This window comes from Dama dama, chromosome 23 (assembly GCF_033118175.1).
Source record: "Dama dama isolate Ldn47 chromosome 23, ASM3311817v1, whole genome shotgun sequence".
Lineage (NCBI taxonomy): Eukaryota > Metazoa > Chordata > Mammalia > Artiodactyla > Cervidae > Dama > Dama dama.
Window position 1 is genome coordinate 18,953,750 of NC_083703.1, and position 25,892 is coordinate 18,979,641.

General features: G+C 36.6%; 1 protein-coding gene and 1 pseudogene across 1 annotated transcript in view; one reads left to right on the forward strand and one right to left on the reverse strand.

Moving 5' to 3' along the window:
• Positions 1–25,892, reverse strand: part of YME1L1 (YME1 like 1 ATPase) — a 29,594-nt gene that overhangs the window by 1,610 nt on the left and 2,092 nt on the right. The window contains exons 2-18 of the mRNA XM_061126095.1: positions 20,587–20,718; positions 14,914–15,076; positions 14,356–14,454; positions 14,024–14,133; positions 12,650–12,800; positions 12,167–12,250; positions 10,766–10,848; positions 8,552–8,642; positions 7,701–7,853; positions 6,985–7,117; positions 6,176–6,238; positions 5,116–5,228; positions 4,125–4,280; positions 3,042–3,193; positions 1,460–1,586; positions 1,294–1,367; positions 139–225 (exon numbers count right to left, since the gene is read on the reverse strand). Of these exons, the coding sequence (XP_060982078.1) occupies positions 139–225; positions 1,294–1,367; positions 1,460–1,586; positions 3,042–3,193; positions 4,125–4,280; positions 5,116–5,228; positions 6,176–6,238; positions 6,985–7,117; positions 7,701–7,853; positions 8,552–8,642; positions 10,766–10,848; positions 12,167–12,250; positions 12,650–12,800; positions 14,024–14,133; positions 14,356–14,454; positions 14,914–15,076; positions 20,587–20,718 (1,971 nt within the window). The remainder of the gene's footprint in view (positions 1–138; positions 226–1,293; positions 1,368–1,459; positions 1,587–3,041; positions 3,194–4,124; positions 4,281–5,115; positions 5,229–6,175; positions 6,239–6,984; positions 7,118–7,700; positions 7,854–8,551; positions 8,643–10,765; positions 10,849–12,166; positions 12,251–12,649; positions 12,801–14,023; positions 14,134–14,355; positions 14,455–14,913; positions 15,077–20,586; positions 20,719–25,892) is intronic.
• On the forward strand, positions 21,877–24,793 carry LOC133044620 (cytosolic iron-sulfur assembly component 2A-like; annotated as a pseudogene).

Genomic DNA, 25,892 nt, shown 5'->3' on the forward strand with positions numbered 1-25,892 from the left:
AATCATGCCCCTATTAACTTTACGAGATATACTGACATTTCTAAAGAACAGTGGAACTTTAGCTATTTTGCATCCACCGAAATTTTCAGGCACATTTTGACTAAACAGATAAACAAACATTAAAAAAAAAATTATTACCCTCAAAAGGATTCTGATTTCCTGTTCAATAGCAGATTGAGTTTCTGGACTCAGTTTCCCTGTATCACTGTAGGTCATAACTCCAAGCTAAAATCAATGAAAAGAAAGAAATTCAACATAAAAATCTCCAACTCATGTATGTAACAGAGGGAGGACTATACCATAAGAAAGTAAGTATCACAAGAGCAAGGAAAACTTACAATATAAAAATGCCCTTGAGGGCAAAAAAAATTAATTCTTCTTCTGAAAGTATAATAAGTGAAGTGAAAGTCACTCAGTCGTGTCCAACTCTTCGCAACCCCATGAACTATACAGTCCATGGAATTCTCCAGGCCAGAGTACAGGAGTGGGTAGCCTTTCCCTTCTCCAGGGGATCTTCCCAACCCAGGGATCGAAGCCAGGTCTCCCGCATTGCAGGCGGATTCTTTACCAGCTGAGCCACAAGCGAAAACATAATATTAAAATGTATAGAGAGAATTTTAAAACCCAAGTATGGTTCTTAGTGGGCTTCCAGTTGGTGCTAGAGGTAAAGAACCTCCCTGCCAATGCAGGAGACATGAGACATGGGTTCGATCCTGGGTCGAGAAGATCCCCTGGAGGAGGGCATGGCAATCTACTCCAGTATCCTTGCCTGGAGAATCCCATGGACAGAGGAGCCTGGTAGGTTATAGTCCATAGTATTGCACTGAGTCGGAGATGACTGAAGCAACTTAGCATGCATGGTTCTGAGTACCAAGTTCTAAAGTTTTCTTGGAAAACTTTAGCAGCTATTCTAGTCCAGAAATTCACAGTCACAGTATACTGGAATTGTTTCATGGAGCCACAGTGATAAAGCAGATATGTAGAGAATGTGGAAAGGGCAAATTAAGCAAGCTCAACAAGTAGATCTTTGATGTCATATGAACAGAAAGAGCTAAAGAATGTATATTATCATTTGGTTAATTCATGAATAACTGTTACTGTCTGAGCAGCTGGAATAGAAACAGTGTGTGCCATTTCTAAGAAAATGAGGTTTAGTTTATAAAGTAAGCTTTGTCAAGTCCATTTGGAATGAAACAGGAAAATCTATCAATTTATAATAGAACCTTCTCTCAGAAAGAGACACTTTTCATATCATCACGTGATACATGAGGGAGGGTTAAAATTAGCTATTACCTTTTCACTCATTCCAAATTTGGTGACCATGCGCTTTGCTATTTTGGTTGCATTATCAAAATCACTGGAAGCACCTAAAATTTTAAAATATACATAGAACTCAAGTTAAAAAAAAACCTTTAAACGAATGAACACAATTTGAACTAAAGCCATTATTTACAGTAACCTGTTGTAATATGGTCACTTCCAAATATAAGTTCCTCTGCCACTCTTCCGCCCATGCTGACGTCCATCTGGGCAAGCAGCTGAGCTCTAGTTTCATTCCACCGATCATTCTCAGGCAACAGGGACACCTAGACAATTGAAAAGCAAAGAAAAAATCCACACACAGTTTTGAAATACATGTTAATAACCTGAATTATCATTTGTGTCTCTTATTTAACCCATGTGCTGAAAACTCAGCAACATTTCATAGAGCCAGTCATGGTGACTGATGACCAAACCAGAAATGTATAAAATGAGGAAAGAAGAGTGCATTTTATAAATAAATAGTTAATGCTGCAATACAACTGTCTGTCCTTCGCTAAATAAAAATATTGAAAATGTCTATAATTAGAAAGATATGAAAATGAAATTTATGCTCAACGAGACAAAACTTAGAAAAACAACTGAATCAAAACCACAATGAGGTACCATTACACGCCAGTCAGGATGGCTGCTATCCAAAAGTCTACAAGCAATAAATGCTGGAGAGGGTGTGGAGAAAAGGGAACCCTCTTACACTGTTGGTGGGAATGCAAACTAGTACAGCCGCTATGGAAAACAGTGTGGAGATTTCTTAAAAAACTGGAAATAGAACTGCCGTATGACCCAGCAATCCCACTCCTGGGCATGCACACCGAGGAAACCAGATCTGAAAGAGACACGTGCACCCCAATGTTCATCGCAGCACTGTTTATAATAGCCAGGACATGGAAGCAACCTAGATGCCCATCAGCAGATGAATGGATAAGGAAGCTGTGGTATATATACACCATGGAATATTACTCAGCTGTTAAAAAGAATTCATTTGAACCAGTTCTAATGAGATGGATGAAACTGGAGCCCATTATACAGAGTGAAGTAAGCCAGAAAGATAAAGAACATTACAGCATACTAACACATATATATGGAATTTAGAAAGATGGTAACGACAACCCTATATGCAAAACAGAAAAAGAGACACAGAAGTACAGAACAGACATTTGAACTCTGTGGGAGAAGGTGAGGGTGGGATGTTTTGAAAGAACAGCATGTATATTATCTATGGTGAAACAGATCACCAGCCCAGGTGGGATGCATGAGACAAGTGCTCAGGCCTGGTGCGCTGGGAAGACCCAGAGCAATCGGGTGGAGAGAGAGGTGGGAGGGGGGATCGGGATGGGGAATACGTGTATATCTATGGCTGATTCATATCAAGGTATGACAAAATCCACTGAAAAAAATAAATAAAGGAAAAAAAAAAAAGAAAGAAAAACAACTGAACCAGTCATTATGAAACATAATTTCTTCTGAGGGGAAAAGAGCAACTACACTTTTAAGAATTATATTTTGTTGTCATTCCTGAAATCTGAAATATTAAAGATACCCTTATTTAGCAGATAGATTTCACACATATGTCTGAATTCAAGACAGCTGAGGAAGTTAAAAAAGTATCAACAAACTTAGGAAGTAGCTGAATTTTCTTTTGAAATGTTTTCATCAGTAATTTCCTTCATAAGGTACTAGGGAGCATTATCTGAAAGAAAAGAAAAACTAAAGATACTCACATGTCCAAGTGTTGGCCCCCGAGGCATGATTGTAGCTTTGTTGATAGGCATTGCATCTTTCGTGTAATATGCAATAATAGCATGACCAGACTCATGATACGCTGTGATCGTTTTGTTTTTATTATCAATTTCCACACTTCTACGCTCAGGCCCTGAGAATAAAAATTTACTTAAGTAAAATACTCCAGTAGGAAGGAATATTGAGTGAATGAAGCTCATATGCCTCAAAGTCATTCTTAGAGTAATATGATTTAATATCATTAATATTTTAAAACATCGTAAAAGTTTAAAAAATGAGTAGACTCCACTCTACAACACATGTAAACCATAGTTTGTCAATTGAAAACCAAATTCTAAGAACTATAATCTTACTCCTTATATCAAAAGGAAAAAACTTTATTTCTAGAAAATAAACTTCTAACAGGAATATCCTAACAACCTGTTTTGAAGCCAATTTAAATAATCTTTATTTTAATTTCTTTATGTCTGTGCTGGGTCGTTGCTGCTGTGTGGGCTTTTCTCTAGGTGTGGTGAGCGGGGACTACTCTCTAGTTGTGGTGCACAGGTTTCTCAATGCAAGGCTTCTCTCGTTGCGGAGCTCAGGCTCTACGCTTAAGCAGTTGCGGCATGTGGGCTCAGCAATCATGGCTCCTGGGCTCTAGACGACAGGCTCCGTAGTCGTGGCACACGGGCTTAGTTATTCCATGGCATGTGGGATTTTCCCAGATCAGGGATTGAACCTGTGTCTCCTGTAATGGCAAGTGGCTTCTTTACCACTGACCCACCAGGGAAGCCCCTGGAAGCCAATTTAAGGTTTAAAATAAAACTTAAAATACTGAAAAACAGTAAAAAGTTAACTATTCTTTAATCAGCAATATCAGATAAGAAGAAAACCACGGGCACCTTCAAAGAGTTTAATACACGGTGTATTTTTTCTGTAACAGGCCAAACTTTGTGCTATGTTTGAGTATATATTTGCATGTTTCTATACCTTTCTTTTTTATAACCTTTCTCTCAAAATTAAGAATTTTTTCCCTAACATAATGAACAGCATAACATGGGAAAAAAAGAAAAGAAGCCCACCCATCAGGATTTTGTCTTTGGAGAACTCCAGCTCCTTCATGGTCACCATCTCTTTTCCATCCACAGCTGCCTTTAATGCAGCCTGGTTCACAAGGTTCTCCAACTCCGCTCCAGAAAAGCCAACAGTGCCTCGAGCTATGATTTCTGGGTCAACAGCTACATGCAGACAGAACACAACATTGAAATTTCAAAAGCAGTAATAAAAAGCTCTGCAAAAAGAACTCATTTTGCAAAAGAAAAAAGAAAATAGCAATCATGAGCTATAATTTTTAAAAAACTTTACTAAATTCTAAGAGGAAAAAGGAAAAGTTGCTACTGAACAGACCATAAAAATTGTCACTGGGACAAATAACGTAAGTTCTTATACTTAAATAATTTTGTGAAAAACAAAGAAAGGTAGAGTTGTCAGATAACAATTTACAGACTTTCAGTTATCACCCAATCACAAATTGAAAAAGCACATTATCATTTCACCTTGAAATAACTCTGGACACAAAAATCTACGTTACAAGAGGAAACATGTTTGATTTTATGAACTGATCCTGTTATCTCTGAATACTGCAGTTAATAGCTGCTTTTACTACTCAGGTGGGTCCATAATATTTCCATGTATTTTGTTTTATACTTTTGCTTCCCCTCTTTTGGCCCCAAAGTGATTACATCATGAGGTACTATGCTCATAATATACAGGTACTTGTTCTATTAATTTATATTTTACATTCATCTAAAGAAACATTTATATATAGATTCATCAAATATTATCTTTCTCAATATTCAAAAGAAAACTTTCTTTCAAATAGGGATTCAAAATTATAGAATCTCTGATACACACTACTTAAGAAACAGACTTTAAGGACAAATAAAAGGAGAGGAAAAAAAACATTTAAAGGAACTTGTCTTTTAAGACATCCTGAGTAAGGACCACAAACAGGGTAAACTGATACATTACCATTTCACAGAGTTAATGTTTGTATCACAGAATTAGACTTACATTGATCAAATTTTATTTTATTGAGGTACCACTTCAAGATTTCTGTCCGACCTTTCACATCTGGCCTTGGAACTGTAACCTGCATGTCAAAGCGACCAGGGCGTATTAAGGCACTACAAGGAGAATACAAAAAGAAAATATAATTAATAAACTGTGCTGAAGGTCTGGTTATAAAAACAGGACTGACATCCTAAAGAGAAGATGAAAGGTAAGGGCAACCGACATTTATTTTGAGCATAAATATTCAGATTAGTTCCTTGAAAAACATGGTTGAAATAATAATTTCAATAACTGGAAGGCTAAACAAAGGTTCCTATAGATAAATGTGTCCATCAGGATAGTATACAACCCTTCAGAGACAAAGAGAAGCAAGTGTGTCAGTAAAGGAAGAAATAATTCTATAAGAGCCTATTATAAGAGCCACACACCCATCTTACTGCTATATTTTTTTCCCCCCACCGCCCGCCCCCCTACTGCTATATTATATAAAACGTTAAACTAGACCTTAGTTAAGCAAGAACCAACTATGAGATCAAATGAAAGTATGAATAACTTAAACAGTAAAATCAATAAAAATCTTAAACTACAAAAAAAAAAAAAAATCTTAAACTACAGTAAATTTTACTTTTAAAAATGTGCTGTCTACCATCCACCCCCGAAAGTTCTATGATGTTTAAGTCACAAAAAGATTCTTTTAATAGCTTTACTGAGATACAATTCTCACATCATAGAATTTGAAGTGGACAATCCAGTGGGTGTTAATAAATTCAGAGTTGTCTAATCATCACCACAATAATTTGAGAGAATATTGATCCCCTTCCCCCACTTTCTCCAGCCAAAAGAAACCCCAAGTCTACTGGCAGTTCTTTCCCTCCTCTTTGCGCAACCTCTGGCAACTACTAGATTACTTTCCATTGCTATGCATCTGCTTATTCTGAACATTTCATACAGAAGGAATCATATGATATATAATGTTTTGTGATGGGTTTTCTTCACTTAGCACAATGTTTTTAAAGTTCATCACTGTTCTACAGTATATCACAAAAATTTTAATACTTACTTATCTAATGCCTCTGGGAAATTTGTGGCACCTATGATGATAACTCCTTCGTTGGGTTTAAAACTATTAAGGAAAAAAAGTATCTTTTCACTGAAAGTTAAAACAGCACACACACAGAAATGTTCTACGCAACTGTTTATCTTCGATCTTATTAACAGCAAAGAAAAGGGATTGTCTTTTTAATGCCCCAAATAGCAAGACATCCCTAACTGCTTTTTAAAAGGTCAGTGCACTTCAATAACACTTGTTAATAATAAATCACCAAATCATCTGTGGTTTCACAGTAATTTTTCTACTTAGGAAGAGATAACCCGAAACAAGAAGCTTGAGTTCCTGATTTTTTGAAAAATTATTTTCAAGTTTACCAATTCCAATTATTTACTCTTAAACTTTCAGAATATTTTTTATGACTTTAAGAGACTTCTCTGCTTCATTCAAAGCAAGTCCACCTCTTGCTTTTTACATTATGAAAACTGATGCAAGTTTTTGATCGACAGCAACCCTCAGAGCTAGTCACAAACAGGGCAGGAATGAGGGTATTCTCCTTCCACATCTCCAAAGAGACAACTACTTTCAGCTAGAATCACTGCTTTTCTGTCATACTACAGTAAATGAAAATTTCACTTTTCAATTTAAGAGTAGTTAATACATCAATTATCAATGATCCCATTAGTAAAACAATAGTCAAAATAGCTTGTCTTTACTTCTTGCACATAGGCTATTCTGTTGCCTATAAACTTAAAATTTTTCCTATCTCTGAAATGCTACTAAATATACCACCAAATTCTCAAGCCAGAAGATTCAATTACCCATCCATTTCAGCCAGAAGTTGATTTATAGTCTGCCGTGAATATGGATGCATTGGAGATTCAATTCGTTTCCCACCAACAGAATCCAATTCATCAATAAATATAACACAAGGGGCATTTGCTTTTGCTTCCCCTAAAGACAGAAAAGATTCAAATAAGTTTAATAAAATCAACACCTTTAAAATAAAATTGCATAAATATTTAACAACCTGTAAGATAATTAAAAAGCCAGTAAAAGACACTCATTAGGGAGCAAATACATAAAAGAAGGTCTTTCTTAACTGCTTTAAGAAGAGTAGTCTCAAATGAAAAAAAAATTATAACACTGAGTATTCATTCTTCCTAGTCATACAAACCATATACAGTCAGATTTGAGGCAAATAATTTTAAAATATATACTGCAGAATTGATAAATAAGGTGAAAACAAAACAAAACACACCAAAAAAAAACCCAAAACAAACAAAACCACAGGTTTTCAACAGACCCCAGCCACATCCAGCAGCCTAGTGATTCCACAAACTCTTCTGACTAACTGGAAAGAAAAGTAATAGTTTTATTTTAGCCCACACACTAAGTTACCTGAGATTAGCATCCTACAATGGCTATTTCAGCCAACTATCAAATCAGAAACAAGAAGCAAAGAAAGAGTTTAAGAAACCCTCTTTTCCTAACATTAAGAGAAATTATTACTATATGAAAGATCCGCTAAACCTACTAAAAAGATTTCTTATACGGCTGGCTCCCACACCCACAAACATCTCATCAAATTCTGATCCAGAAGCATAATAAAAAGGAACATCAGCTTCTCCAGCAACAGCTCGGGCAAGAAGTGTCTTTCCTGTTCCTGGTGGTCCAACTAAAAGAATTCCTAAAGGAAAAGAACAATGGTTCAAATTAAAAAACAAAAACACAACCTGATAAGAACTTAAATAATTACTAATTAATAAATACACTGCCATGGTTGAAGGCACACCAATGATCAATATTTTCAAACACAGTCAAACACATTTGAGTCACTTCAGGACCTGCTTTGTAACTAATTTTCCTGTATTATTTCAATACTGTTTACACATTGAGATAAATGCTGGTATCTGAATATGACTTTGGATTAGATAACAGTTTTGGATCTGTGTTCAATTTCCTGACTTTAATAACTGTACTGAAATTGCATAAAGAGAATATCCTTAATTCTTAGGCAACACATGATGAGGTATATAGGCACAAAAGAGCATGACATCTATAATTTACTTGCAAATGGTTTAAAAAATAATGTAAAGAAAATCAATTAACAAACAGAACAAAATGTTAAAAAAAATTTTGAGTATGAGTTAAAACCATGGAGGGAATTCTTTGTACTACTTATTGTTGCAATTTACTTAAAAGTTTGAAATAACAAACTTAAATTATCAAAGAAAAAAGATAACAAAACAGTATGTTCAGAATGAGCACTTGTAAAATAGCAATTAAGAATTACTAATAAACTTTCATCAGGTAAATCTGATAAAAGTTAAACTGGTGACATATTACAGTGTTTTGTCAAGTCATGGGAAAGTGAAGATACCTTACCTTTCGGAAGTTTACCTCCAAGAACAGTAAATTTTTGTGGATTTTTCAAAAACTCAACAACTTCCTGTAATTCCTGTTTAGCTTCCTCCACCTGAAGTGATACAATTTACCAAATAATTTAAAATATTAATTATCTTACCAAGACACCCTCTTTGAATACTGTAAATTTAACCTGATATTAACTTGGCTTTTTGTTACAGTGAAAGTATACAAAAAGGTCCCTTTAGAAATACTCACACAAAGGGCTTACTCTCGACCCTCAGTACCAGATACATGAAATCTGCTTACAAATCCCAACAAAACCCCTTTCCAATTGCTTCCTCTGGTTAAAAAAAAAAAAAAAAAAAAACTCTGTTACAGTCAAAATTCTAGTTAAATGTCTCAGTGGCATTTAGTATAGAGTTGCCTAATAAGTTTCAAATCCAAAACTTTTTTGGACCTGCTTATAAGCTTCAAGGGCAAACTATATGGACCTACTATATATTAACGATAAGTAAGTCTGTGTTTAATTTGTGGCTACTGATGAAGTTATTTTTGTTATAAGGAATTACTACTAGAATATAAACAATTTAGTTCCTAACAAATGCCAAAGGACAGTGACTAAAATTAAGCTATAATGTACTCCTTTATAAATAGTTGTGGTAAAAAAATTTTTTTAAGATTTAATTCTCCAAATATAAAATCTTACAGAATTGAGATCCCTAGCAAAAAAAAAAAAAAAAAAATCCAATCTGGCCAACAAAAATTGCAATCAGAATATTAGACCATCTTTAAAACTCTGATAAGGATTAAGAAAGCTATCTATTAGAAACAGTGAGCAATTTTCCTAGTCAGCATATAAGCAAAAGTCACAAATGCAAATTCCTAGTGGCAAAATGGCATCAATAAATGAGTGAAGAAGGCCAGATGTAGAATTAGCACTGGTGGAAATGTGCTAAACTGGAAAGCAACAGTCCCTTTAAAGACAACCACACATGGCTCTGTCAAAGAATGCAGACCTAGTGTTCCAGAATGCAATTTTCAACAAACACCGGAAATTTTTTCATGGGTACAACTTCAATTTAAAAATGTTGGCTACAAGTGTAAATGAAGAATACCTTTTTTATATGTATACTTTCACATATTTATTTTAAATTACCCTCATATAATAATATATTTGTAGCCAACCTACTACCTCATATCACACAACTTCTAATAACTCAGTGAGAAAACTCAAGTATTTACATTGGGCAGTGATAAAAAGAAAGCACGTGGGAAGAGGCATACCGGAAACATATTGATGGGGCCATAGTCCCACAAGACTTACCCCTTCCCCCCTCCCACACACCCCTCAGATGTCAATCCCACGTCTAGGTTGTCATCTGTGCTTCTGCCAATGGGCTATAAATTGGAGATTCCCAGAATCCCTCCTTGGGTTTAATTTGGTAGAGTAGCTCATGGAACTCAGGAAACCAGGTTAGGTACTATTGGCTCATTATGAAAGGATATACCCTAGAACAGCCAGAAGAAAGAGAGAGGTAGGCAAGGGATACAGGAAGGGGTACAGACCCTCCATGTCCTCTCTGAAAATGCTACTCTCCTCACGCCTCTATGTGTTCACTAACTGAAAATGCCTCCAAACCCCGACCTGTTGGGATTTTAATGGGAGTGTACTCACACAGGCATAGTCAATTACTAACTCCTTTCCAGCCCCTCCCCGCTCTCTCGAGAACAGACAGTAGACGTGGAAGTTCCAAGATTCTAATCACAGCTTGATCTTTCTGGGGACCAGCCCCCTCCAGGAGCCCACTCAGAGCTACCTTCTTAGAACAAAAGACACTGTGGGACTTCCTTGGCGGGCCAGTGGATAGGACTCCATGTATTCACAGCTGTGGGCCCAGGTTCAATCCCTGGTTGGGAAGCTAAGATCCCATAAGGTGCGTGCTGTGTAGTCAAGGGGACAAGGAAAGAAAGGAACAAAAGACACTGCCATCACCCAGGACATTCCAAGGGACTCAGAAGTCCTGTGTCAGGAACTGGTGTCAAAGACCAAACAGTAAAACAAAAGATACTCCCAGTGCTGTTGTCCCCTGGGAAATTACAAGGGTTTTAAGAGCTCTGTGCCAAAAACTGGAGGCAGAGACCATATATGTATTTTCTATTATTTCAACCCTTCTAATAAAAAATACAATTAAAATAATGTTTGAAGAGACCAAGGTAAACTTTTTAACTTACTCCTTTAACATGTTCAAAGGTAACATTTTTCATCTGCACAGGATCTACAGCAGAATCAAGCCCCGTTGTTGTCCGGAAGCGGACTAAAGGGACAAAAAAAAAATGCTTACATATTTGATAGATTCATAAAATTCTAACTACCTTATTTTTCAGATGCAAGAAAGTCCAGAAAAATTAAATGTCTAAGATCACAATGCGAGGAGTAGGAATTAGGTCTTCTGGATTTTGAGACAATGTTCAAGGAATGAATGATTCTCATGAAAATGACATCTTTGCCTTTCCAATTAAAAGTAAGAATTTTCCTCTTCTCCTTATATATAATAATAAAAATGTAAACCAATGGTTCTTAAGCTCCATTGTGTGCAATAAAGAAGCACAAAAGAAAAATCATCAGAGCTCTTCCCACTCTTCCACCACCCTGCTAATACCACCTATCACTATCAATCCATACACTGGTTCCTTTTTTTGGAAAAAATAATTTAAAAAAACCAGAGACAAGAGAAGGCAGATCTAAATATAAAAAAGGCTATTCCTGGATGTTAAAACCTCATCTCAGGTTTGATAACTTTTAAAATAACTGGGGCTACATCAAGTTCTAGGAATAATTTCAGATCTAGGTCAATCAATGTTCTTAACTGTAAATCATTTTTTTTCCCTCTCAAGATAATTATCATAAAGAAAGGGGAAAACACTATATAAACACTGAATGACAGCTGGGAAATCAACTGGAACCACTTAAATCTGACACTATGACTTCATTTTAGACCAGCGAACTGAGAAAACCTGGGGTCTAAAGTAATCTTCTGTGTGTTAATTTTCAATACATTGAATTTATTACTGTGCCTTTGAAATAGATGACTATTTTCACTCTGAATTGCTATCATAAAATTCTTCTGCATGTTCTTAGAATTTTATCATTGGTTAAGTATCATTTGCTAAAAATCTGGGGAATTAATCATGTCTAAAAGTAAATTTAAAATTATTACTCTAACATAATCCTTGGAACTTTAAAAAATATTAGTTATATCCTTAAAAAAGTACAATTGAATTTATACAGTGTTTGAAGGAATTTTTCTTATAATCCATAAAACAATGCAAATATAGTAGGTCCTCTGACAAGGTGGATGATACATAATCATAAGAGATTAAAATTTTTCTATCTCAATGCAAAAAACAATCTCAACGTGACCCAATCTGAGAAGTCTCAAATTTGGATTAAAGACCTAGACCCTGGAATTATAAACATAAATGTTTTCTTATCTCTAAGTCTTAGACTAAGGAAAAGAAATGAGTATATAAAAGATTTTTTTAAAAGTAAAATATAAAGTCAAATATAAAATATATTTTTAATATATAAATAAAAAATATAAAAAATAAAAGTCAAATATAAAGAGTCTCTACCAGATAAAAATGGGTTCTTTAAGAGTCCATAAATGCCAACTACCAGCAGAATAAAAACAATCAGACGAGTTCTTCTTAAAGAATCTGGAGGAGAAAGAAAAAAGCCTTAAATAAATGTTACCAGTTAGAAATGACAGCTCAATGAAATGCAAACGTGAGGTTACTGATGGTAATCACATTTCACAACACACAGTTCTGAAGCCTGCTATATTTTGCATAATCGCTATGATCACCTTTCAGCACGTGTTATCAAAAATTTCAGAAAGTCTCTTGTACTTCTATTAGTGACTTAGGTTCACTTCAGACAGTGAAAGTGCCAGGACATATTCTCTTTCCACACAGCTTAAGATACAAATATAAGGAAATGTAACCAATAAAAACTTGCATAATTGTTAGAAAAGTTATTATAATCACTTAGAGGCAGGATTATGATTTCCTTTCAGATACTCCTCTCCAAATATAGATGATGTCTAATCAACTTACCATTGGTTTTTTGTGTTAGCGCTTGAGCTTTCAGGAAACCCTCTGCAAAACCAGTTTTAAATGCATCTTGATGAGCTTCAGGTATGTTTTTGGTTTTCATGAGTTTATCCAAACTCTCAACGTCTGATCCTCTGTCCCGCAAAAGAAACCCCTAAAAACACAAACAACACATCATTATCATTGACTATAGGTAATATTCCCCCCAAATATAACAACTACTCACAAAAAAATTCATTAAAATTCTACAATTTAAAATTTTTATTGTCAGTGTGAAGAATGAAGGCTCAACAATAAATAGCCAATGATTAGGAAACTAGCGCTGGCCCATATACTTCTAGCGGTCAATGAATATAAATTATGTAAACCACTAACTCTACTGAGTAACAGGTCACAAGGTGACTTAGGGTTTAATAGCTTACAATAGGTCACACTCCTTTATTCCTGCTGGAAGAAAAACCTCACTCACTTATTAAATGTTTACTTAGCACGTTTCATATATTAATACTTGACCGTGTGTCAGTTCTAAAGAGATACACAAATAACTAAGTTTTTGAAGTTATTTTGATATTACATTAGAGGAACTAGGTATGGTGGTAAAACAAATGCTGTCTAAGAAGTCAGGAAAAATCTTACAGAGGATGGGATAACTAAACCACAGAAACACAGGGCATAAACAATTTGACAGAGCCATGAAACAACAGCCTCAGCAAACTTGTTTGACAGGACTTTAAAACACCAAGAGGCGAGGATACAGGGAGACAGGAGGTGGTACACTGAAAGATGAGAACAGAAAAATGTTAGGCAGAATGTCAAGTGATGAAATGCCTTATGTACCATGGCAGAAATCTGACAATAAAGCAGAGGAATACAACCATTACACTATTACACTTTAGACAGTCTAGTGGATGGCAGTCTGGAGACTGGACTACAGCTAGCAAAAATGAAGGCAGGGAGACTAAATAATCATCATCTGTCTATACATTGGACCTGGGGATGAAGGCGGACTTAAGAAATATTTAAGAGGCTGGATCAACAGGATTTTAGTAACTATGGTTGCAGGAAGTGAGAGAAGATGGACAAATCATAGTTAACCCCAATGTTTCTAGCCTGGATGGATGCTATTTATTAACATAAGAATACATAAGCAGGTGTGGACTGACAGAGAGAAAAACAAAGGAAGATGTCTAACAGGCTAGTGGAAAGATAAGCTTGGAATACAGAAATATTGTAGATATAATGATTGCATAAAATATTAATCCATTATCCTAAATGAAAAGATGAAAGAAAATCAACTAGCCAAAAATATACATCAGATATTGAACATTCTTTCTGAAAAGTACTGCTTTTTCAAAACAACAAAAAAGGTCTAATTACCTTCACAAATGACGGTGCTGTGTGCTGCGTTTCTGCTAATCTTTCAGAGGTGGACTGCAGACGTCGTGTCCTTGATTTCAAAGTTTTAAAACCCCGAGACTGTATGAAAACTGAATGAAATGGTATCACATTCAGTTTTCATTTTAAATTTTCACAATGAAAACGTCTACTAAGAACCAAAACTGTGACACTAGTTATTTCCAAATATTCTGCAGATTCTACTGTGAGCTACAAATGAATGTTTCTAATCATTAATATCACTAAGAAAGACAAATCAGAATATATTAAACAAATCTAGTTTTTTCAAAATAAATATAATTGTTGCTTCGTACCTGGCCAGTACTGAAGATCTGAACAAATTCTTTTAAGAGTTCTTGAATGTTGTCTGTACAAGCAAGAGGAACGTAAAGTACTAAACATATCTAAGCAACCTGGAAAGAAATTGTAAAAAGTAAACTTTCTAATTGTCAAACAATCAAATCATGAAACACAACAAATGATTTTAGCAAATATTAGAAAAACCAAAACAAGTTATTTCCAAGAGACAATTTCAAAACTAGTCAACAATGTGATGAAACATTGGAAACCACAAGCATGTTAATAAGGAACATGAAAGTGTACGTGGCTCAGTCATGTCCGATTCTCTGCGACTCCATAGACTGCAGCCCTCCAGGCTCCTCCGTCCATGGGATTCTCTAGGCAAGAATACTGGAGTGGGTTGCCATTCCCTTCTCCAGCGGATCTTCCTGACCCAGGGATCAAACCCACACTGCAAGTGGATTCTTTACCATCTGAGCCACCAGGGAAACCCCCTAACCTTGTTATCTATTAAATTATCAACAGTACTAAAATGGCTTACTTTCATTGAAACATAAAATACATTAACTTACCATATTTATTTTCAAAGAAGGACTGTGCAGATACATGAGACGTATGCCAATGGGAAGAAACATTATTGTCTTTACAAAATCCAGGAAGTAGACTGTCTACCAGTTGATCAATCTGTCCAATTTTTAATTCAGATAATCCAAGGTCCCTTAAGTTAAGTACAGGCTGTAAAAGATTGAGTCAACCATGTAAGCATTATTAGTTTTTAACTTTTTATTGACATACAGTTGATTTACAATGTTTCAATTGTTGTTTAGTCACTAAGTCATGTCCCACTCTTTTGTGACCCCATCAACTGTAGCCTACTAGGTTCCTATGTCCATGGGACTTTCCAGGCAAGAATACTGGAGTGGGTTGCCATTTCCTTCTCCAGGGGACCTTTCCGACCCAGGGATCGAACCCACGTCTTTTCAGTTATATATATACACATATACACACACATATGTGGAGTGTGTGTGCTCATTTGTGTCTGACTGTCTGTCACCCCATGGGCTGTAGCCCACTAGGCTCCACTGTCCATGGGACTTCCCAGGCAAGAATACTAGAGTGGGTTGACATTTCCTTCTCTGGGGCGCTTCGTGACACAGAGATCGAACCTGCATCAGCCGCATCTCCTCCATTGGCGGGGGAGTCCTTACCACTAGCACCACCTGGGAAGCCCTATATATATATATATATATGTAATTTTCTACGATAAGTTACTACAAAACATTATATAGTAGGTGCTTGTTGTTTAGCTCAGGTAAGCATTATCACATCAGTTATTTAACTTAAAGAGTACTTATTAACTAAACTAATGTGAATTTTTAAAATCTAACAAACGTATTGATTCGCTTTTCCTTCAAATATTTAAAAAATTGATATGCATATTTTTCTAGTTCTAGCTTTACTGAGATCAACCATGTGAGATTTGACAAAGCTTTTAAAAAAACCATACTCCCAATAGTATTAGCAGTCCACAGAGCTTTAATGACCATAAACAAAAGCCCATTCAATAACCAATTGCTGAGATTCTTATTTGAACCCAAAGGTTCTATAAATTACCCATATCTAACTCCCAATAAGGAGAGAAACTGAACAAAGCAAAAGATGTGTGAAAACCAGTCAAGAGAACACATTCCCCTTAAAACAGTTCTGAAATAACTAGAGATTAAACAGGAGTGAGCTGTTTTCTTGTTCAAATGAGCAGACAGGGAGCCACTGAGGACAAGTAACAATTTAAAGTCCCAACAGCTAAAACTTCAAGTAAGGGAAGTAAAACTAAACAAACCAAGTAAAACATCAACTTTTTATGACTGTTGTAGTCAGATCCCTGGATGTTCAGGTGCTAGTCAATTATAAGCTTTGTAACAAGTCCTTCACATTCTTAGAATTCCTTTCCTCATTAGAAAAATGGTTATAAAATATATCCTGCTTATTTCACAACAGGATAGTGTGGCTCAATGGATGAGATCATGCCTTGCCCATCTACATAGCCTAATATATACAATGAGACAGTTAAAGTCAGGATGAAATAAAATATTTAATAAGGGCTTTTTAAGGTAATAAAAACTGTACAATATAAGGCACATTATTATAAAGGAACCAGAAGAACTACAGTATTTAAAAGCTACAAAGATATTTTATCTTCTAAAATGGGGAAACCAAAAAGTCTATTTATAATACAAAAAGAAACGCAGATTTTTAAACGCAGAATAAGAAGATTATTCACCTTACTTATTGGCTATCAGGTCCTAGGAACACAAAGAGAAATAAAGTACATATGAGTATGATAATTACCATACTACATGGTAACTGCTCTTATAGAGGTATTTTTTTTTAAGTGGTAACAGAAAAAAAATTTTAAAAAAATAAAAAATAAAAGTGGTAACAGAACACAGAACAACCAATTTCTTAAGTCCGATAAGGTTTCCCAGAATTAACACTTAATTCACAAATGATGGGGAAACCTCGGGGAAGAGGACAAACAAAAAAGTCATCAAAGGGCCTAGAATGTTTGACATGCAGTCAAGTTCAGTGACTTAAGAAAGCACTAGAAAGATGGGCTATGGCCAAATTGTGAGGAGCTGTGTTTGCATTTAATTCTATACCTAGTATCATTAGTTTTGTTTTAGAGGAAGAAAACAGAAGATAAAGATGATAAGCTGGAGGAAAGAAGGCTGATATAACAAGAGAAAAAAGGCATGAACCTGAACTGAGCCCTAAGAGGGATGCAAATACCAAGTGGCAGAAAACAGACATTTGAAGAAACCAGTGAAGTACAGGATTGTGAGGGAGAGGGCTTCTGGAAGGATGTGCTGGTTATCCATCTGTTGTCTCTCAGCTCCTCTTCATCCTTTCTCTGGCTCCACAGTGATGTATCTGGGTCCCTTTAAATAGTCTTCCTTTGTTGGCTAAAACATTATGCTCTCAGTAGAGGGCACTGGAGAGACTTCATAGGAGAAGCTTCTGTTCCTGGTTCAGGCCAGGTATTATGTTCACTCAACAGGTTCCTGGTGCACCCATGGTTTCTCCAGTATCTGGCTCCTGCAGCTTCTCTGAAGCCTGGCTCCTGTGTGCACAGCTGCCAACAATACTTGGCAGCTTTCCCACAAACAGCTTCTCCTGGTACCCAGGTGGCAGATTTCCATCAGGTTCAGCTTGCACAGCACCAGCGACTTCTATGCCATTTAGCGAGCCAAGGCCATACCCTCTCCAACAACCTCAGAATCTCAGCCCAAAGGTGGAGAACTCTTCGTGGGTAGCTCAATTCTGGGAGTATTAGCTGCTCCTTGAATCTGCAAGTCCTATATATTTCGAGTTCTCTTTACTTATTACTAGCCAATCCCTAGTTATGCCAATCCCCTGTAAGATCAAAGTTTTTAAAATATTCAATTAAAAATACTTATTCTGTATATTAAACTTGCACTATTCAAATGACTATGTGGGCTGTCTCTCTTGGTTGGACCCAGAGTGACAAAGAGGTGCTAAAACCACTTTAAGATCAAATACACTGGAATCTGAAGAAGTAGTTCAGTTTTAGACATCTTAATTTTGAGGTCCTTGAAACCTGTCCAGAGAGTATTTTAATATGTCACCAGATGACTATTTTAAAACTTTAGAGATACTTTAGAGTTGAAGGTAGATTTGGGAGTTGTCAGCATATAGAAATATACAAACATTAAGACAGATAATCTGGGAGACTGTGGAGAATGAAAATTAGCTTACAGGTAAATGCATCCACTATTTAAAAGGCTGGCAATAAAAAGAAGTCCAGCAAAACAGAGGAAAAAAAAAAATTCAATGCAGTATCACTCAATTTCTGAGCGTACTTTGAAAACAGTGAATATTCTTAAGTAAAAGTTGCAGATTTTTTAAAAGGCCTGTATTTACTGCTAAGGAAATCAACAAAATACACAAAGCCTATAAAATGGTAAAAGTAGTAGCCAAACTACAATGGGAGATGGTATAAATAAAAGCAACGATTAAGTTCAGAATACTACTTTTTTCATAAGTCTGAAAGCAAAAGGCAAAGAAGTCAGACAGCTTGGAAGGAAGTTAAAAAGAAAGTTTTTTGCTTGTATTGTGAAGTGGATTTTGGATGAATAAGACTTGATGAAAGCAAAGGCATCGCAGAACAAAGGAGGTGAGAGTAGAGATGAGGAAGGATGCTTAAGGAAAATGGAAATGTTTGTGAACAATAATAACAAGTAGTCATCAGTGATAAACCATAGGACTAATGAGGGTAAACCAGAGGATAAGACACCAATTCTGTATCTGAAACCATTAGTATTAAGCTCAACTTTGGGTTCTAGAATTTAGTTACTTTTTAAGCTAAAATATACTTCATCACTGATCTAGCCATTTCACTTAATGAAACAGTCAAGTACTTAGTACCATGGAAAGTACAAGTGGTGCTGTTTATAGCAGAAAAAATTGGAAACAGTACCCAACAACAGACCATAAAATGAACAGTCTGAAGTCATAAAAACTAACGTATGGTATAACAAGTTCATAAGACTATTAAATGATGAGGGAAAAATCTTAATCTGCATATACAGTATGATCCAACTATTATAAAATATAAAAGTACATGGGAGAAAAGGAGAAGTAGGATCATAGTTTAATTTCTACCACTTACATATTTTCCAAAATCTCTGAAATGAATATAATAGTGCTTCATGTAACAATTTTGATAAATGCAGTCATATCACTAGGAAAGCTTTCTCAGGCTGTAAGTGAGAAGAGTGTCACAAAACAAGAATGGACTGCATATAGAAAGAGGCAATAGGAATTTGGCAGATAGTATAAAGGGAAAACATAAAGACAAATTTTTCACCTACATAAAATTATATTTCAAGACTTACCTCACAACCATCCCCTCATTCCACTCCCACCAAAAGCAAATATGGAAATAGTGTCAGATTTCATTTTCTGGAGCTCCAAAATCAATGCAGATGGTGACTGCAGCCACGAAATTAAAAGACACTCGCTCCTTGAATAGCTATGTCAAACCTAGACCGTGTTAGGAAAAGCAGAGACATCACTTTGCCGACAAAGGTCCATCTAGTCAAAGCGATGGTTTTTTCAGTAGTCATGTATGGATGTGAGAGCTGGACCATAATGAAGGCTGAGCACCAAAGAATTGATGCTTTCAAACTGTGGTGCTGGAGAAGACCTCTTGAGAGTCCCTTGGACAGCAAGGAGATCAAACTAGTCAATCCTAAAGGAAATCAGTCCTGAATATTCATTGGAAGGATTGATGCTAAAGCTGAAGCTCCAATACTTTGGCCACCTGATGCAAAGAATGGACTGGAAAAGACCCTGATGCTGGGAAAAATAGAGGGTAAGAGAAGGGGGAAACAGAGGATGAGGTGGTTGGATGGCATCACTGACTCAATGGACATGAGTTTGAGCAAACTCAGGGAGATAGTGATGGACAGAGAAGTCTGGCTTGCTGCAGTTCATGAGTTCATAAAGAGTTGGACACGACTTAGCAACTGAACAACATATACTGTCCTCTGCCACAGTCCCTCAAATGAGGACTAAGGATATAAGCCATTTACGGGTTAAAGAGGCTTCTGTGAAACTTAGCCACATATTATAGTGTTTATTATGAAAAATGTATTCTGATCTACAAGCAACTATCTTAGTAACAAGTCTTGTAAACACAAGTTCCTAGATTGTCAATTTGCTATATACCAGACCACGGTGATTTTACAATTCTCTGAAAACTCAAAGCACAGTTTCATAGCTAATACATTTCATTTTCAGGTATCTGTGTTTCAACTGTTCAATTACACTGAAAGCTTCTATAAGGCAGCACATAATAACTTCTTGCTCTCTGTCTTCCCTGAGACTTGTGGGGCAGTTATGGAGTTAACTGTGGGATCCCTGCTACCACTGAAGCAATACAAAAGAATATTGAAATGGTATCACACAAGCAGTAACACAGGAAGTGAACACGAACACATTGCCATGGGAAATTTTTTATAAATGTTAAAAATAGGACAAAGTAACAGTTCTATACACAAAACAAAGCCAGAATTAGATGTCTTTAATCCTGCAACAGAGATTAAGCTGCAGACAGAAATCACCCTGCTACAAATGCCTAAACATAGAAAGTTATTTCAGACATGTTTACAATGTACTAAACCAAAAAAGCTTTCTCATACATCCAGAGTAAAAACTCTTACCTCACTGCTGGGGGCCTCATGCTCAGACCCAACATCTCGATGCTGGTTTTGAGAAATGGATGCACTGACAGAAACTGATGTTTTTTTCGGTGAATGGAAGGCATTGATGAGATGACTCAGAGGAACTGTAACCTAAAAAAAGATAAAAGCTAAAAATCAGCAGTGCTTTTTAAAATAAAAACAGCAAAAAAAAACCTTTTTATTGTCAGAACTGGGGATTGTATAAAGTTAAACATACCCTGTTTATAAAAACTATACATTAAAAATTGTAAATACTCAGATTACTGCCGGTCGAAAACTACTAACTTTTAGAATAGAACTGGGGTTATATACAGCAAAAGTACTAAAAATACATATATTTCATTGTTGTAGGAACCTAACTCTGAGGGATTTATTTCAAGGATATAATCTGATAAGTAATAATTTATGCTTGCATATGCCTAGGTGATAATTTTCAAAATATTTTAAAATTTATGGAAAGCTAGAAATGTCAATAGGGGAGTGGCTAAAAAAACAGTACCACTGCAAAAATGAAGTATTTCACAGACACGAAACAAGCAAGCATATATCCAGAATTTTGTACTTTTCAATTTCCCTACTACACCATCCCACCGTATTCTGAGCCACCATCATCTCTAAGTGGATTTTTTTTTTTTTGTACGTGGATTTTTAAAAACAGCAACCTAATTTCTCTCCCTGAATCTCCTCTATTAAAGCCACTCATCACTCCTCTGGCTCAAAACTCTCCAATGGCTTTTCTCACAATAAAGGTTGATGTCCTAACAACAATGTCTCCCTGGCTCTTTCTCACTTCTGTGATCTGATCCACCATTAAGTTCCCCTTCATTCTCTCTGCTCTGGCCACCTCAGCCCCTTTGCTGTTCCTGGAACACACCTGGCAGGCTCTCACTCAAGGATGCTGCTCTGCTGTGTATTCCCACCTCTCCAGTTAGTCACAGTTTGCTCTCATGCTTCCTTCCGTACTTCACTCAAAAGCAATCTTTTCATGTGTCTTTTCCCTGGTCAACCTACTAAAGAACCCTCTCCTAAGAAGTATTCCTTACTGCCTTCCTCTGCTCTATTTTTTCTTCTTGACATTTATGTTATCTCACACACTTTATATATTTACTTGTTTACCTATGTATTGTTTACTAGAAACCTCAACCTAAGCCCCCTTATTTGCATAAATCCACGTGGGTGACCCAAAGAGGGGCTTTAAGAATAAAAACACACCTCTCACACAGGAAATTTCAAGGGTTTCAGGAACTCTGTGCCAAGAACTGGGAACAAAGACCAACAATTTTTATTTATTATACCACATTCTCCCACTGGAATATAACTTTCATGTCAGAAGGGATTTCTTTCCTGTATTTTAATATTTTTCTCTTTTGTTTATACATTAATTTACTATGTTTTTACATAATACTTATACACCTTAGATTTTATTTTCCTCTTTCTCTATTTCATTCAATACTGTATCCCAGTGCAACAATAACGTACACAGTAGTTGCTAAATAAACATTTGTTGAGAAAATGAATAAACTAAATGGGCTCTTACTATATGACAGTTTTTACTTAATTATCTCATTTAATCCTCATAAGAGACATAAACGTTAGTTACTTCTATTTGATGAAGAGAGCAAAAAATTAGATTCAATGTCATGTTCCAAGTCATTCAGCAAGAAAGTATAATATTAGAGGAACAATTCTAACCCAGATAATCTGACTTCAGGTTTGAAGTCAGATTATCTGGGTTAGAATCGTGGTTACTGATGCAGAAATAAAATCATAATATTGGTATACAAAAAAAGCAAGCTATAAAATTTTATGTAACATTTTTTTTTTTTAAATTATGCATACAGAACTTTCCTGGTGGTCCCGTCGTTTGATCCTTGATCTGGGAAGATTCCACAAGCCACAAAGCAACTAAACCAGTATGCCACAACTACTGAGCCCAAACACTAGAGTCCGTGCTCCTCAACAAGGGAAGCCCTCGCTCGCTCCAAGTAAAGATAATAAAGCCCAAGTGCAGTAATAAAGACCCAGTGCAGTCATGAATAAATAAATAGCATGCACACCCGTATTTGTATAGTTAAAGGGATGAAAGAAATTATTCTAAAATGCAATCTCTTGCAGTGATGGAATTATGGGTGATCTTTATTTTCCAGTATTTTTCTTTTCAGCATTTTTGGCAATGAGTATTATTTTTAAGAGTCAGAAAGAAATGATAAGCTCTTTTAAAGCTGCAGGAATCGAAATAAAATACATATTTTCTGCCTATACCTTTGAAAAGTTTTATTTTAATTACTTATATTTCTTCTCATTCAATATTAAGAATTTAAATTGCTGTTTCCCTAGGTCCTCTCGAACAATCCATCTGGTGCCACCTATTATCTGCTTCCCTGGACCTTTAGGCTTGTCTTGGCCCATCTGAAGACCAGGCAGTTGATAACTCCTGAGGCTCGCTGCTCAGACTGGCTCAGGTGGGACACAGTCACCAAGGATGGTAGAACGTAAGAATGGGGCAAGTGTCCGGACTGCTCTCCTGGACACTGAGCAGAGTCCTGTGGCTCTCAGGCCTCTCTGAGTGGAGAGCTGCCTGGCAATCCTGCATCATGGAAGAGAAAGAGCTAGAAGTTTATTCCTAGATTCAAACTCTCCGGGACCCAGAGAAGCCCAGTACTTTAGAAGAACTGGAAGTGGTAACAGAAAAGTTGTGTGGAGGTTCAAGAGATAAATAAAGACGACTATTTGGTTATTATAATGTTCACACCAACAGTACCTCATGGCTCTTCAGCAACTCTTATTGGCCTGTGCTTAAAACTTCAACAGTGTTTACCATTTAAATATATGCTGGAAATCTAAATTTCTGAAGGAACCCACTCAACAGAGGAAGATATGAACAAGCAGATAAATGACAAAGAGCTAGTGGCGGCTGCAATGGAGAAACCCAACTTATGGGAAATCATGGAACAGTGTGTCCTTGCACCTAAGAGCTGTTTTAAGAGCCACTAACAATAATCATTTGATATATTTGTTTAAACTCTTTGTAAAATGTAGAAGATTCATGTTTAATACATAGGTGATTTGTACCTCAGAGCATTTTTTTAAAGGATGATTTCCAAGCAAGACTTAATTATAAGGTAGTCCCTAAGTCTGTTCAGTGTCCAGCATTCTCAGGATCTGTAACATTTAAATGACCAGACAGAAACATATTTTCTAGTTATTATGAGTTATTATATGTAAGATGAGTTGCTATTTTTCTGATCCCCATTATGATACACCTGCTTTTCATGTCAAATATTTACCATGCCCAAAAGTATTAAATCTAAATCATCACTGTGTAAAATAAATAAAAGACATGATTCTTGTTAAAAAAAAAAAAAAAGAAGAAGAATTTAAATTGCTAAAACATGGTCTGATCTCTTCTCAATGAAAAACTTGACCCTCTGTCATACAATTTAAATTCAAGTGTATCAAACCAATTAAGCAAACAGGAATTACAAACTGTGTTCTGGGCTTCCCTGGTGGTGCAGTGGTAAAGAACCCACCTGCCGATGCAGGTTCGATCAGTGAGTCATGAAGACCTCCTGGAAAAGGAAATGGCAACCCACTCCAGTATTCTTGCCTGAAAAATCCCATGGACAGGGGAACTTGGCGGGCTACAGCCCACGGGGTTGCAAAAGAATCAGAAGTGACTGAGTGACTAAACAAGATTACCATCTTCCACAGCATAATATGCATAAGAGTCCTACGTGGCCCAGTTAGCACTGCCTATAGTACATACAGCTTCTTCACTATCTTCATCAACATCACACACCACTAACTCCACTTCAGTTCAGTTCAGTTGCTCAGTCGTGTCTGACTCTTTGCAACCCCATGAATCGCAGCACGCCAGGCCTCCCTGTCCATCACCAACTCCCGGAGTTTACTCAAACCCATGTCCATCGAGTTGGTGATGCCATCCAGCCATCTCATCCTCTGTCGTCCCATTCTCCTCCTGCCCCCAATCCCTCCCAGCATCAGGGTTTTTTCTAATGACTCAACTCTTCGCATGAGGTGGCCAAAGTATTGGAGTTTCAGCTTCAGCATCAGTCCTTCCAATGAACACCCAGGACTGATCTCCTTTAGGATGGACTGGTTAGATCTCCTTGCAGTCCAAGGGACTCTCAGGAGTCTTCTCCAACACCACAGTTCAAAAGCATCAATTCTTTGGTGCTCAGCTTTCTTCACAGTCCAACTCTCACATCCATACATGACCACTGGAAAAACCATAGCCTTAACTAGATGGACCTTTGTGGGCAAAGTAATGTCTCTGCTTCTTAATATGCTATCTAGGTTGATCATAACTTTCTTTCCAAGGAGTAAGCGTCTTTTAATTTCATGGCTGCAATCACCATCTGCAGTGATTTTGGAGCCCAAGAAAATAAAGTCTCACTGTTTCCACTTTTTCCCCATCTATTTGCCATGAAATGATGGAACTGGATGCCACGATCTTAGTTTTCTGAATGCTGAGCTTTAAGCCAACTTTTCCACTCTCCTCTTTCACTTTCATCAAGAGGCTTTTTAGTTCCTCTTCACTTTCTGTCATAAGGGTGGTGTCATCTGCATATCTGAGGTTATTGATATTTCTCCCGGCAATCTTGATTCCAGCTTGTGCTTCATCCAGCCCAGAGTTTCTCATGATGTACTCTGCAAATAAGTTAAATAAGCAGGGTGACAATATACAGCCTGGACGTACTCCTTTTCCTATTTGGAACCAGTCTGTTGTTCCATGTCCAGTTCTAACTAACTCCACTTAACAATGATAAATTCTCCTAATATGGGGTCTTCTTGATACCAGGGGCTTCCCCGTTGGCTCAGTGGTAAAGAATCTGCCTGCAATGCAGGAATGCAGGGGTCACTGGTTCGATTACGAGGCTGGGAGGATCCCCCAGAGGAGGGCATGGCAACCCACTCCCAGATTCTTGCCTGGAGAATCTCATGAACAGAGGAGCCTGGCAGGCTACAGTCCATGGGGTCGCAACGAGTCAGACACGACTGAAGCAACTTAGTATGCATGCACACTTGATACCAACTTACTGCAGTCCAGAAGGTTTAATAGTCAGCAGACCAAGTCAAATTTTTTTTCAATGACTTGCAGGACTCCACCAGACACTAGTAACACTTTCTTGCAGCCAGCTGATCAAACCAAAAACATCTTTTTCCATCGTCCCTGATGAAATTCTATTCTTTTTTCAAAATAAATCTCATACCCTTCTTTTCATAAACATTATCACCACTTAGCAGTGCATTAGCACCTCTCT